The following is a 15,455-nucleotide window of genomic DNA, read 5'->3' on the forward strand; positions in this document are numbered from 1 at the left end:
CGGTTGGTAGGACATGTTCTGAGGCATCAAGGGATCACAAATTTAGTACGGAGGGCAGCGTGGAGGGTAAAAGTCGTAGAGGGAGGCCAAGAGATGAATGCACTAAGCAGATTCAGAAGGATGTAGGCTGCAGTACGTACTGGGAGATGAAGAAGCTTGCACAGGATAGAGTAGCATGAAACCAGTCTCAGCACTGAAGACCACAACAGCAACGACACATTTATCAAGCGGCAATGGATTTAAAATGGTGAAATTTCTTCGACAGGAATCTAGTCACACATGTGTAAAATGCATCTCTATGTCAGACGGCATTTGGGGGTGTTCCTGCGCTGCGTTGCTGCCATCTGTCACGGGACAACGAAACTAGGAGGGCATAAGTGAGAGGCCCGAACATTTAAGAGACTGGAAGGAAAGATACTCCTATCATAGCACAAAAAAGTCGAATATGTCCTGGACGAAGTTAGGGATGTAAAAGAGGGAAACTAACTTTTAGACTTGTCTGGTAGCTTGAAAGACGTTTGAATCAAAACATCTTGACATACTGCCGCTTTTTACATCCCAGATTCTGCCCACGACATACTCTCCTCTTTTGTGGTTTTTCATTGTGGTTCAAAGCTCTTACTCCATCATAATTTTGACATTTTGCCATTGTCATGGCTTGTCAATCGATGTAGATTTTTGTTGACTCCGGCGACGACTGATCTGGTATAGGTCTTCTTATTGTCTTTCGGACGAAATTGCTTGTATTGTGGCAACGGATAAAGCTAACACAAAACTACAGGACGCCCATCAATTACATATATTTGTCTGCCTCCTTATGAAGTTTGAATCGATTGACACAAGTTTGATATACAGAAATGGAGCGCGTAAAAGAACCTCACAAAAGATGTGGTTTTTGACAGAAAAATCCAAATGAAACTACAGTTTGAAAGTGAGATTTTAATTTTATCATAATAATGCATTTTGATTTATTTGGTTCACTTTCCGTGTATTTATCTCACGTACGAACGAATTCTACGTAGTACATTTAGTTCGACTTTACACCACCGTATCTCGACAACGGGTAAAGATTATTGGATAGAAAGGATTTTATTTTGACTTTATCCGTGTGTCTACTTAATGCAAATTTGAGCCGATTCGTACAAATTTGAAGTAAAGAAGTGCCGCGCTTCAGAAACCTCCCACAAAACGTGTTTTTTGTTTTTTTATACGTAAAATCCGATCGAAGGTGACTGTTTTTGCTTGTAAAACCGAAAGGGCGCACATAAAAATGGTGCTATTAGCTGAGCACTATTTTCAATTATAACCTCATGCAGAAGGAATTAATCGATTCGTAAAATTTGCCTGAGTGCCACCTGCTGTTCGTCGTTCAAATCTTGCTTAGTATACAGTAACATAGAGCTACAGCAAGATGTTCCAGTTGGTATACACATGGCCACTGGTCCGGGCTAAGTACTTTGCGCCCATTGGGCCCAGCTGAAATAGCAACCGAACACCAAGATCTCAGCCCAAACCACGATCCTCCTTACGGCCACGCTGTAAGGACATGGTAGAAGAGAGCGTTCAGACATTAGTACTACACCGTCATAATCTGTATCAAACATGTAAATTAAAATTAAAATACAGCGAGGCACTAGAATGAGAGTTTCACTCTGCAGCGGAGTGTGCGCTGATATGAAACTTCCTGGCAGATTAAAACTGTGTACCAGACCGAAACTCGAATTCGGGACCTTTGCCTTTCGCGGGCAAATGCTCTTCTGGAAGAGCGCTTGCCAGAGAAAGGCAAAGGTCCCGAGTTCGAGTCTCGGTCCGGTACACAGTTTTAATGCGCACATGTATGCCATACTACCTGTCACAGCCAACAGTAGCTCTAATCATTCACACACCCACCGATGCTGTCCACATGTACGGAGTTACACTGTCTTCTGTGTAGTTCACTTTTTTTGCCAGGCAGTATACAGGGTACTACAGAAAGGTACGGCCAAACTTTCAGGAAACATTCCTCACACATAAATAAAGAAAAGATGGTATGTGGACATGTGTCCGGAAACGGTTAATTTTCTTGTTAGAGCTCATTTTAGTTTCGTCAGTATGTACTGTACTTCCTCGATTCACCGCCAGTTGGCCCAGTTGAAGGAAGGTAATGTTGACTTCGGTGCTTGTGTTGACATGCGACTCATTGTTCTATAGTACTGGCATCAAGCACATCAGTACGTAGCATCAACAGGTTAGTGTTCATCACGAACGTGGATTTGCAGTCAGTGCAATGTTTATAATGCGGAGTTGGCAGATGACCATTTGATGTATGGATTAGCACGGGGCAATAGCCGTGGCGCGGTACGTTTGTATCGAGACAGATTTCCAGAACGAACGAAGGTGTCCCGACAGGAAGACGTTCGAAGCAATTGATCGGCGTCTTAGGGAGCACTGAACATTCCAGCCTATGACTCGCGACTGGGGAAGACCTAGAACGACGAGGACACCTGCAATGGACGAGGCAATTCTTCGTGCAGTTGACGGTAACTGTAATGTCAGCGTCAGAGAAGTGGCTGCTGTACAAGGTAACGTTGACCACGTCACTGTATGGAGAGTGCTACGGGAGAACCAGTTGTTTCCGTACCATGTACAGCGTGTGCAGGCACTATCAGCAGCTGACTGGCCTCCACGGGTACACTTCTGCGAATGGTTCATCCGACAATGTGTCAATCCTCATTTCAGTGCAAATGTTCTCTTTACGGATGAGCCTTCATTCCAACGTGATCAAATTGTAAATTTTCACAATCAACATGTGTGGGCTGACGAGAATCCGCGCGCAATTGCGCAATCACGTCATCAACGCAGATTTTCTGTGAACGTTTGGACAGGCATTGTTGGTGATATCTTGATTGGGCCCCATGTTCTTCCATCTACGCTCAATGGAGCACGTTATCATGATTTCATACGGGATACTATTTCACTCGAAGTGTTCGTACGCTTCTCAACAACAGATTCGGTGACCGATGGATTGGTAGAGGCGGACCAATTCCACGGCCTCCACGCTCTCCTGACCTCGACCCTCTTGACTTTCATTTATGGGGGCATTTGAAAGCTCTTGTCTACGCAACCCCGGTACCAAATGTAGAGACTCTTCGTGCTCGTATTGTGGACGGCTGTGATACAATACGCCATTCTCCAGGGCTGCATGAGCGCATCAGTGATTCCATGCGACCGAGGGTGGATGCATGTATCCTCGCTAACGGAAGACATTTTGAACATTTCCTGTAACAAAGTGTTTGAAGTCACGCTGATACGTTCTGTTGCTGTGTGTTTCCAGTCCATGATTAATGTGATTTGAAGAGAAGTAATAAAATGAGCTCTCACATGGAAAGTAAACGGTTCCGGACACCAGTCCACATAACATATTTTCTTTCTTTGTGTGTGAGGAATGTTTCCTGAAAGTTTGACCGTACCTTTTTGTAACACCCTTTATATTGCCTCCATACACATTTATCATGCGCCAGTGGATTTATAATGGTGAAATTTCTTCGACTGGAATCTAGTCACACATGTGTAAAATGCTTCTCTATGTCAGACGCCATTTGAGAATGTCTAGAAGTCTATTGGTTGAGCACTTGCCCGCTAAAGGCAAAGGCCCCGAGTTCGAGTCCCGGTCCAGTTCTGCCAGGAAGTTTCAGTGAGGCACCAGTTCCAGAATGACCCAGTACGTGGCGGACAGCGCCCTCACTTACACTGGAGGGGCCTGGTGCTTCCAGATGAACGCCCTCCTGCTGGCGGCTTCGCTGCTGGCGCTGGCTCCAGGCCTCCGGGCGGCCGAGGTGCTGGGCATCTTCCAGTCGGTGGGCCGCAGCCAGTGGGTGCTGGCCGAGACGTACCTGCGGGCGCTGGAGCGGCGCGGCCACCGCATCACCGCCGTCACCACGTTCCCGTCCAGCCAGGGCAGCACCACAGGCAGCTGGACGGAGATCCTCATACCCAACCTTTTCGAAACCGAAGGTAAGTTCTCAATGCCCAACAGCCGGCAGCTCTCCTCAAATAAATTAAGGCGAGTTTTCAGATTTCGTAACAGATTGAAAACTGGTGTTGGAACGGGGACCGTGGCGTGGCCTTCGATCTTTTCTACGATGGGAGTGGAAAGATCAGCCGAGGGAATCAAAGGGCTGCCAGCTGTCCGAGTAGCACAATGAGTGTCCGTAAGGAGTTAACAAGAATGGGGTATAATTGTCGAACAGCCTCTCATAAGTCATGCTTTTCTGTAGGTGACATACGCTTAAGGTGACGACATAGCACAGTGGATGACTGGAAACAACAGATTTGGAGTGACGAATCACACTACACCCCGTGGCAAGCGAATGGAAGTATTTGGGTTTGGCGAATTCCTGAAGAATGTGACCTGTCGTGATATGTAGAGCCAACAGTGAAGTTGGGAGGAGGTGGTGCTACAGTGTGGAGGCTGGTTTTCGTCGTTAGGGTGCGGTCCCCTTATTGCGCTTAATGAAATGTTAAATGCGGATGGATACGAACATGTCGAGGGACATGAAAGGGAATCAGTGGTTGGGAAGGGAGTGAGACAGGGTTGTAGCCTCTCCCCGATGTTATTCAATCTTTATATTGAGCAAGTGGTGAAGGAAACAAAAGAAAAGTTCGGAGTAGGTATTAAAATCCGCGGAGAAGAAATAAAAACTTTGAGGTTCGCCTATGACATTGTAATTGTGTCAGAGACAGCAAAGGACTTGGAAGAGCAGTTGAACGGAATGGACAGTGTCTTGAAAGGAGGATATAAGATAAACATCAGCAATAGCAAAACGAGGATAATGGAATGTAGTCGAATTAAGTCGGGTGATGCTGAGGGAATTTGATTAGGAAATGAGACACTAAAAACTAGTAAAGGAGTTTTGCTATTCGGGGAACAAAATAACTGATGATGGTCGAAGTAGAGAGGATATAAAATGTAGACTGGCAATGGCAAGGAAAGCGTTTCTGAAGAAGAGAAATTTGTTAACATCGAGTATAGATTTAAGTGTCAGAACGTCGTTTATGAAAGCTTTTGTATGGAGTGTAGCCATGTATGTAAGTGAAACATGGACGATAAATAGTTTGGACAAGAAGAGAATAGAAGCTTTTGAAATGTGGTGCTACAGAAGAATGCTGAAGATTAGATCGGTAGATCACATAACTAATGAGGAGGTATTGAACAGAACTGGGGAAAAGAGGAGTTTGTGGCACAACTTGACAAGAAGAAGGGACCGGTTGGTAGGACATCTTCTGAGGCATCAAAGGATCACAAATTTAGCATTGGAGGGCAGCGTGTAGGATAAAAATCGTAGAGGGAGACCAAGAGATGAACACACTAAGCAGATTCAGAAGGATGTAGGTTGCAATAAGTACTGGGAGTTGAAGAAGCTTGCACAGGATAAAGTAACATGGGGAGCTGCATCAAACCAGTCTCAGGACTGAAGACAACAACAACAACATGAAAGAGTGTTAATAAAGTTGCTTAAATTCAGAAAATATAATTTAATAAAACCTAAGTGCTCTCTATTTTGACTGTGTCCATCGTTTTATACCACAGATGTAGATATGTGAGGTAGAACACACTACACAACTGCTACATTTTTACATTTGCCACTATACGATTACAATATGAACCCAACAGAACTGACCTGGAACGGAGTTAAAAGATTTGGCTCGAGAAATATGTGTCAGGAAGTCGTTTCTGAAAGTGTTTGTATGGAGTGTAGCCATGTATGGAAGTGAAACATGGACGATAAATAGTTTGGACTAGAAGAGAATTGAAGCTTTCGAAATCTGGTGCTACAGAAGAATGCTGAAGATTATATGTGTAGATCACATAACTAATGAGGAGGTATTGAATAGAATTGGGGAGAAGACAAATTTGTGGCACAACTTGACTAGAACAAGGGATCGGTTGGTAGGACATGTTCTGAGGCATCAAGACATCACCAATTTAGTACTTGAGGGCAGCGTGGAGGGTAAAAATCGTAGATGGAGACCAGGAGATGAGTACACTAAGCAGATGTAGAAGGATGTAGGCTGCAGTAGGTACTGTGAGATGAAGAAGCTTGCACAGGATAGAGTAGCATGGAGAGCTGCATCAAACCAGTCTCAGGACTGAAGACCACAACAACAACAATGAACAGATTTCATAGCACTGCGTAACGCACATGCACCAATGGACATCAGTATAAAGGCAGGATTCCTATGAAAGTAGTAGTATAATGTCAGAAACATACAAGTGTAGAATTTACTGTGAAAGTAGTAGATACATATAAGACATAAACAATTATGACGGAGTTACGTTGTTTCTTTCATAACAGTGGTAACAAATAAAGGTGTTTGCATTTGCTGGATGGAAACTGTTATGAAGGCACTCACTGTACTGTTGTGTTATTGCATCGTCAGTACTTTGTCCAACCTTCGTTCTTCCTGATTACCTCAAAGTTTCTCCTCAGCACAGATTTTGTTAGGGATTGTGGTTCTTGCAGAGAAATTGTCACCCAGTCTTCTCGCATCGTTCTCTTCAGCACGAATAGGCCTCAATTAGCCTTCCATTGCGATACAGATGCCTTGCAAGTATTCCCCAAAGGTTTTCCTCGGGTTTGAAACCAGGCCACGTGCGGGCCAGGGCAAGACATCGATATCTTTATCTCGAACAAGTATTTGGCTGTAGAAGAAACATCCATGCATACATTATCCTGTTGAAACGTTTGACGTTCGTCCCCTAGGTCCTTTTTCATTCTAATCAGTTATGTGTCTAGCATCTCAGCGTACATGTTAGAGCTCATTCTAGTGTTCAGACAAGCAGTGCGTCGTTCAGCTTTAGAGCAGGAGGCTGCCTAAATCGTAACAGTTACACCTCCAAATTTTCTGCTCATTCTTATCTGATGCTCCGTTCTCAGATCATGCCATTAATATTGGAATTCATCTGGCCCATGTAAATTAAACTTTTACTCGTGCCTGAAGACCATTTTATCTCATTCTGAAGTCCATGGCATGCGTTTCAGCAAACTACAGTCTAGCCTCTGTCTGTTTGGAAGTTGGAGCAGGTTTGTGAAATTGCCGGCCGGAGTGGTTCAAATGGCTCTGAGCACTGTGGGACTTAGCTGCTTAGGTTCTAGGGGACTGATGACCTCAGCAGTTAAGTCCCATAGTGCTCAGAGCCATTTGAACCATTTTTGTGACATCGTTTCTCGAATGAAATATGTTTGTTGTGTAGCTGTTGGCAACTCTACACCAGCAACAAGTTAAGAACAAAAGCGATTTGTGTGGCCCGTGCATCAAGCAGAAGTAACGGTTTCGAAGCCGCAGATAATTTTCTGCTTTGCCCATATTTTCTGTCCATACAATGCGCCCAGTCAAACGAAATTATCCATCACTGTACTTGAACGGTTCAATGTCTTGGCAATTTGACGGTTAGAGTCCGATTTCCTTGTACGCACCGGTTTTTGGTTTTTGGTCTCATGACAACTGTTTACCGCGCGGCATTGCCACAGTCGTGGTTTATGGGCACAACGCGCACTGTCGCTTGTGGCGCCTCTATCCTACCTGCAGGAAGGGCACGTAACCACACACTAGCACTGCCTTTATAACCGAGTTCCACTCTCTGCCACCTCAGTCTTATGACATACTGCACTACTGACATCAAATGCGATACCATTTGAACTGCATTTTCCGGTATACTGGACCTCACACTAACGCATATACCGTGTGCCCCACTATTCCAACCGGCAGTGTTAACTTCCCTACAAATATCCGTGCCCTGATACTTATTTCCACTACTGCAGTAGAGTTCGCAGTCAATGACTGTTAATGTCAGCGTGAAAATCCACCCTGTCATAAAGCAGTATGTGTGAACCAATGGTTGGTGGACAATAACATTCCTGAAATGCGCTGCCTGAAGCTCCGACCTTTAGCCAGTGGAACATCTCTGGCATACTTTAGGACGTCCGCTTCACTCCAGTATCAATATCTTGTCTGGGTGCCTATTCTGTATCTTTCCGCCATTGTGCCGATCGTTTCGGTACTCAGTAGCACCGAACGGTCTAGTACTCGAATTATAGTCCCATGGCGCTAGCCACTTCGCTACGCTACACATCAGCTATGCACTGCTGAATTCTTTTGCTATTGAGGAGGAACGTAGGCTGACTTCGTTGCCAAACGATGCTGCGTAAGTCAGAAATGTGTAATAGTTTGGAAGGTTTCCAATATCAGGCTTCACATAATTGCTTTCCATTGTTACTTGAAAGTTGTAAATACGTTTCGATAATTACTAACTAAACCATTTGTGGGAAAAAGTACAGAATGTCACTGGTAACGTCAGTTCACACTCATTTAATATACCTAAGCAGAGCCGATGTCTTGCTATTTAATGATCTTTAAACTCTTATTTTCATTAAAATTACACGTATTTTGAGAGAATATTGACAGAAAACGTTTTCTTTTTGGATGTAATCATTCACAGTAACAACCTAACCTGACCATATTTCTAACAAAGTAAAACAGTCTATTATGAACTCACTTTCCAACCGGATGCGTGCTCTGGTGATTCTTTAGTAACACAATCACTAAATCCAAAGCTAAAACCGCTAAATATGTTTAAAATAACAAATTATAGGTGTACATAAACCACAGCTCACCGATCGACGGGGCCACACCGAAATCCAAAACCTCTCGGTACAATTGTAGTAAAATCGGTGGGAGGGCCGTTTGGTAACAAGTCTCAGAAGCTTACTGAATAGGATATTTCGATAAAGAACCGAAAATGACGTCACTACCGAAACGAACCAACTACACCGATCGATATGAACGATACAGAATAGGGCCCCTGGTTTCTGCTCTTCCTTCACGGACATTCAGACATCTCATTAAAAGTATTCCGAGTACTGTACAAGTCACCGTAAAGGCGAAGGGTCAACACATCCACTATTAACGTCCGCTAATAGGTGCCCGGATGCTGTATGTTTACTGGACTTTTTTTTTCGAAAGAAATTTCCGCCATTTGACTGTTAATTGTTCGTGTATTCTACACAGTCATGATTTCGGCTTTATAGCGATTCTCAAGTGCATGTTAAAATGTTGAAATATGTCTAGCCTATCTGTGACATGCCGTCGTCGAAAAGACGTACTTCTGGTCTTGTAGACCAGTAGTCTTATTACAAGATGCGTGTACATGTTTCGATGATCATTGCCATCTCTCAAAATACTCGATACGTTTTTCCAGCACCCTGTACTGTTAAGGACCCACTGATATCCACTCACTACTTGCTCTCTCTTTCTTTTTCAGAGGAGATAGACTTCTTCGAGATGAGCACCAGCAACAGGTTCGTAGAAATGATAGAGACCATAACGTACGGGCAGGCTTTCTGCGACCTGTTTCTGAAGGACGAGAACGTGCAGCGGCTGTACAGATCCGGGAAGAAGTTCGACGTGGTCGTGCTCGAGGTGGTGATGTCGGAGTGCCTCGTGGGCTACGCGCACTTGTTCAGGGCGCCTGTCGTGGCCATCTGCACCTTCGTGGGGCTCGACTGGATGGCCCACATGGTGGGGAACCCCATGCCGTACGCGTACGTGCCTTCCCCGTTCCTCGGCTACAGCACGCCCATGAATTTTCTCGAGCGGCTGGACAACACGGTTTACTCGCTGACCTTCAATTTGATTCGCAACCTCTACTACATGCCGAAAGTGGACGCCCTCTTCCGGACCCACATGAACGACAGCACGCTGCCCAGCCTGTCGGATTTCGAGAGGCGTACGTCGCTGCTGCTGGTCAACTACCACTTCTCGCACGGATGTCCGAGGCCCCTAGTGCCCGCCATGAAGGAAGTCGGCGGTCTGCACGTCAGGGAACCCAAGAAGCTGCCACAGGTAAGCAAACGGGTTGTCCCCACGTACTTATCCTGAGGTTGAAGCTCTTTTTTCCACGTTTCCTTCAATAATACGTATATTTTTGGATGGGGTCGACCTTTAGCAAAACACAGTTTTGTTTTTTATCCCACACAAGTTTCACTGCAGGTGCAGCGTCATCAGTGGGCTTTTATTTTATGGCTGTTAAACATAAAGACTGTTCTTTACTATTTGTACACGTGTAAATACACTACTGGCCATTAAAATTGCTACGTCAAGAAGAAATGCAGATGATAAATGGGTATTCATTGGACAAATGTATTATACTAGAACTGACATGTGATTACATTTTCACGCACTTTGGGTACATAGGTCCTGAGAAATCAGTACCCCGAACACCCACCTCTGGCCGTAATAACGGCCTTGATACGCCTGGGCATTGAGTCAAACAGAGCTTGAATGGCGTGTACAGGTACAGCTGCCCATGCAGCTTCAAGAAGATACCACAGTACATCAATAGTAGTGACTGGCGTATTGTGATGAACCAGTTGCTCGGCCACCATTGACCAGACGTTTTCAGTTGGTGAGAGATCTGAAGAATGTGCTGGCCAGGGCAGCAGTCGAACATTTTCTGTATCCAGAAAGGCCCGTACAGGACCTGCAACACGTGGTCGTGCATTATCCTACTGAAATGTAGGGTTTGTCAGGGATCCAATGAAGGGTAAAGCCACGGGTCTTAACACATCGGAAATGTAACGTCTACTGTTCAAAGTGCCGTCAATACGAACAAGAGGTGACCGAGACGTGTAACCAATGGCACCCCATACCATCACGACAGGTGATACGCCAGTACGGCACTGAGGAATACACGCTTCCAATGTGCGTTCACCGCGATGTCGCCAAAGACTGACGCGACCATCATGATTCTGTAAACAGAACCTGGATTCGACCGAAAAAATGACGTTTTGCCATTCGTACACCCAGGTTCGTCGTCGAGTACACCATCGAAGGCGCTCCGGTCTGTGATGCAGCGTCAAGGGTAACCGCAGTCATGGTCTCCGAGCTGATGGTCCATGCTGCTGCAAACGTCGTCGAACTGTTCGTGCAGATGGTTGTTGTCTTGCAAACGTCCCCATCTGTTGACTCAGGGATCGAGACGTGGCTGGACGATCCGTTACAGCTATGCGGATAAGATGCCTGTCATCTCGACTGCTAGTGATTACGAGGCCGTCGGGATCCAGCACGGCGTTCCGTATTACCCTCCTGAACCCACCTATTCCATATTCTGATAACAGTCATTGGATCTTGACCAATGCGAGCAGCAATGTCGCGATACGATAAACCGCAGTCACGATAGGCTACAATCCGACCTTTATCAAAGTCGGAAACGTGATGGTATGCATTTCTCCTCCTTACACGAGGCGTGACAACAACGTTTCACCAGGCAATGCCGGTCAACTGCTGTTTGTGTATGAGAAATCTGTTGGAAACTTTCCTCATGCCAGCACGTTGTAGGTGTCGCCACCGGCGCCAACCTTGTGTGAATGCTCTGAAAAGCTAGTCATTTGCATATCACAGCATCTTCTTCCTGTCGGTTAAATTTCGCGTCTGTAGCACGTCATCTTCGTGGTGTAGCAATTTTAATGGCCAGTAGTGTATTAGTTTTCAAAATATTTATTACAAATTTTTGAAGAACACATAAAATTATGTATTCACACTTTTTACCACATGGTGCAGGTTTCCTCAGGTATTATTTTTTTATAGTGCCTATTTTCTTTCACGGTTTCTCATCTGCAACCAAATACAACTTAATGTAGACAAATTATTTAAGCAAAAATTACGATTTGGAAACACTTATGGCTATGCCTGAAGTTAATTAATTCAATGTGCGATGTGTGTGTCTCTTTGCATTATGTTTCACTGACGTTTTCTTTTTGCCTCGTCTTCTTCACTTTCTTCACTGTGAAATTCTGTATACTGAGCTGTCACTGTCACTGTTTCACTGTTTACCAGCTGTAAAAACAAACATGGCAGACAGTGGAACAGTTGAAGGTGTAAAAACGAAGATGGCAGACAGTGAAACAGTGTCGTTCACAGCTCAATATATAGTCCACAGTGAAGAAGATAAGGAAAAAAGGAGACGTAAGTGAAGCGTAATGTAGACACACACACACACACACACACACACACACACAACCCATCACACAACCTCACACATAGAATTAATTAACTTCAGGCATAGCCATAAGAGTTTTTAAATGGTAATATTTACTTAAATAATTTGTCTACATTATGTTATATACGGTTGCAGATGACAAACTGTGAAAGAAAATAGGCACTATAAAAAAATTGTAACTCAGGTAAACCGCACCAAATGGTAAAAACTTATGAATACATAATTTTAAGTGTTCTTAAAAAATTTGTAATACGATTTTAAGAACTAATATTTACATGTGTACAAACAGTAAAGAACATGTTCTGTGTTTAACAGCCATAGAATAAAGGCCCACTTATGATGCTGCAACTGCAGTGAAACATGTCTGGGACAAAAAAAGAAAATTGTGTTTTTTTAAAGGCGGACCCCATTCGCAAACATATGTACTGTCCTCAAGTATTCTCAGCATCCGTCGGATTAGTATAAGAAACTGATCTAGATTGAACCAATGTCCTCTCTCATCTATATTTCTTTATCTGCTTCGATGAGGAATGTTCGGACCAAAATGACTACAACGGCGTAGCATCGTTGGTAACACTGATGAAGTAATACCTTGAAAGGATATTACTCAACAATGTACTATAAAACAATTTCTTAAAATACATTACTGTAAAAGCTACGCCATTAGCAGACAGTCCTTCTCCCACAAGCGCTCTACCCTTCTGTGACAGCATCACCAATCACCAACATAGTGTCATCGTGGAAATCGAACGAACTACATTACCTGAATTAATTTGGCCGAAACCCTAGATTGTGTCTGGCTGCTCAGAAACTCGAAAAAATTAGACTCCCCGAAGAAATGACTTAGTTTCGCTGCACAGAAAACACGTCTGAGATTTTATGGACATACAGCACGACTTACGACTTACCGAGAAAATCCGCCTCATAAACGAGACGGAAAGCAAAGTGCGATTGGCACGCATCTCCCGAAGGTAACTCAGATTCACCTCTGGCTAGGTGGCCACTGCACACACGTAGTACAGACAGAAACTGAACACTCTTAAGTTCGCGTCGAAACAACAGACAGAAAGGAGTACCTAATAATAATGGTTCTGAGCACTATGAGACTTAACATCTGAGGTCATCAGTCCCCTAGAACTTAGAACTACTTAAACTTAACTAACCTAAGGACATCACACACATGCATGCCCGAGGCAGGATTCGAACCTGCGACCGTAGCGGTCGCGCGGTTCCAGACTGAAGCGCCTAGAAACGCTCGGCCACTCCGGCCGGCCAGAAAGGAGTCTGAAATTATCAAACGCGTGCATACTGGAATGACAAGAGACCTATAGTGACAGACTGAAGTTTTTGGAAGATAAGAAGAATACTAAGGCTAAAGCTAACTTGCAGTTCTGCATGTTTTATTAAAGAGTCAAACAAAACGATAATACAGTGATTTCAGGATGACGTCACAAAATTTCAAGGATGAGAAGATAGGTAACTGTATCAATCTGTGCTAGGGGACCGCGATCCGGAAACGAACAAGTCGAAAGGAATCAGCGAGAATCTTCTGAAGTTCCGCCGTAGCCTCGCTCAGCGATCGAACTAAGGACCCCAACTTCCGAATCCCGGTCATGACGTACAGGCTAACTGCTGAATACTCCTGAACACCCACAGATAATGTCCCCTGTTCATTGACTAGCAACGGCACTCATAACTTGGCGTGAGAGAGACCAAAAGTCTACAGCAGCGTTATAATGAATTCCATTTACCTGCACAAGGTTCACAAACTGCTACATTTACAACAGTTGTTAAAAATGGGGCCCCTGTAGGACAACACAGGCGCGGCATCGTCGCACAAATCTCTGTTGTGCACGTTCTGCCGTCGCCCGTGTAGTCTGAGCAGTGTCGCAGGCAGCGAGAATTCTCGTGAGGCGATCATCTTCAGTGTCGACAGCCGTCTCGTACACAAGAATTTTCACCTGGCCACATAAGAAGGAATCTAGTGGGACGACAACAAGTGAACGTGCTGGCCGCGGAAAAGAGCCTCCTCTGCCTATCCACTGTTCGGGGCATGTCTGGTATAAGTGTTCACGATCCCTCGGTCCAAAGTGATGTGGGGCTCCGTCATGTTGGAATCACATCCGCTAACAGATAACAAGTGGAATATGTTCCAGGAAGCTGGGTCTTAGCAAAAACAAAGCCGGTACACGTGTTACACTGTCGGAGGTAGAGAATGCTCCCCTGAACAAACTGAGGTAGATCAGAGAAGCCAGCTTAAGGAGATAATAGGAATAAAATGACTTTACTGCGTCCTTATTTATTTACATTAGTTACAATTAACTGCAAATATCTTCGTTGACACAATGAACGTACCAACTGTACTGTATCTTTAAAAATGTGCTGAAACTAACGGCCATCAACCTCAATGCAAGCATGACATCGGCAAACAAGATTCTAACGCACGCTGACAAATATCCCTTGTGTGTTCCGAATCACATCACAGGCAGCTACACTTCTGGCAACTAATTCCATCTCCGTATCCACTGGGGTCTCGTACACACGAGTGACTTTAGATATCCCCATAGGAAATGATCAACGGGATTTAGGTCAAGTCACGTCGCAGGCCGTGAAGTAGGATCTCCCTTTCCAAACCAGCGACCAGGAAATACTTCTTAGCTGTCACGCTCGTCCTCCTCGTTTCCTTGCAGGAAATAAAGAATGAACATGTAAGTGCCGGCCGGAGTGGCCGTGCGGTTCTAGGCGCTGCAGCCTGGAACCGAGCGACCGCTACGGTCGCAGGTTTCTAATCCTGCCTCGGGCATGGATATATGTGGTGTCCTTAGGTTAGTTAGGTTTAATTAGTTCTAAGTTCTAGGCGACTGATGACCTCAGAAGTTAAGTCGCATAGTGCTCAGAGCCATTTGAACCATTTGAACATGTAAGTAAACAGCACAGTACGTGTAAACTTGTGCGCGTGTTATTTGTAAATAAGCTGAAAAACAGTAATGCTAGACAAAGCGGTAGAGAAGTTTACTTCCATATATCCTTAAGGCGGCGTCTGCAGCCCCAGGTTCACTACCTCAAACTGTCCAGTGGAGCATTTTCTGTGTCCTGTTACGTTTTTGCACGCTCTTACGGAAACACCTTTTATACACATAATTATGTTTGCACGGAACTCTCGATGCGTGAGCCCTACTCGCGCCTGACCAGCTTTTGTAAGCAATTTCCAGTCAGTTGACCACTTCCAGAACCATTGTTTGAAGCCTGCTGATATTCGATGCAGTTTTTTGTTTTGAGACGCACAACGCTATGTGCAAATGACGAAATTTAGTGAAAGAAACAAAAGAAGTTAGCCGAAAACTTTGACAGACACACACACACTCACACACACCCACACACAAACGTACATACATATGAAGGTGAATCAGAAAGTCTT

The 15,455-nt window shown here is 44.5% G+C and overlaps 1 protein-coding gene across 2 annotated transcripts in view; it reads left to right on the plus strand.

Moving 5' to 3' along the window:
- The window catches only part of LOC126100546 (UDP-glycosyltransferase UGT5-like), a 121,530-nt gene that overhangs the window by 74,871 nt on the left and 31,204 nt on the right, over nt 1-15,455 (plus strand). For both annotated transcript variants that reach the window (XM_049911165.1, XM_049911164.1), the window contains exons 2-3: nt 3,753-3,993; nt 9,302-9,882. In XM_049911165.1, the coding sequence (XP_049767122.1) occupies nt 3,753-3,993; nt 9,302-9,882 (822 nt within the window). The remainder of the gene's footprint in view (nt 1-3,752; nt 3,994-9,301; nt 9,883-15,455) is intronic.

The sequence above is a fragment of the Schistocerca cancellata genome, chromosome 9, assembly GCF_023864275.1.
Source record: "Schistocerca cancellata isolate TAMUIC-IGC-003103 chromosome 9, iqSchCanc2.1, whole genome shotgun sequence".
Lineage (NCBI taxonomy): Eukaryota > Metazoa > Arthropoda > Insecta > Orthoptera > Acrididae > Schistocerca > Schistocerca cancellata.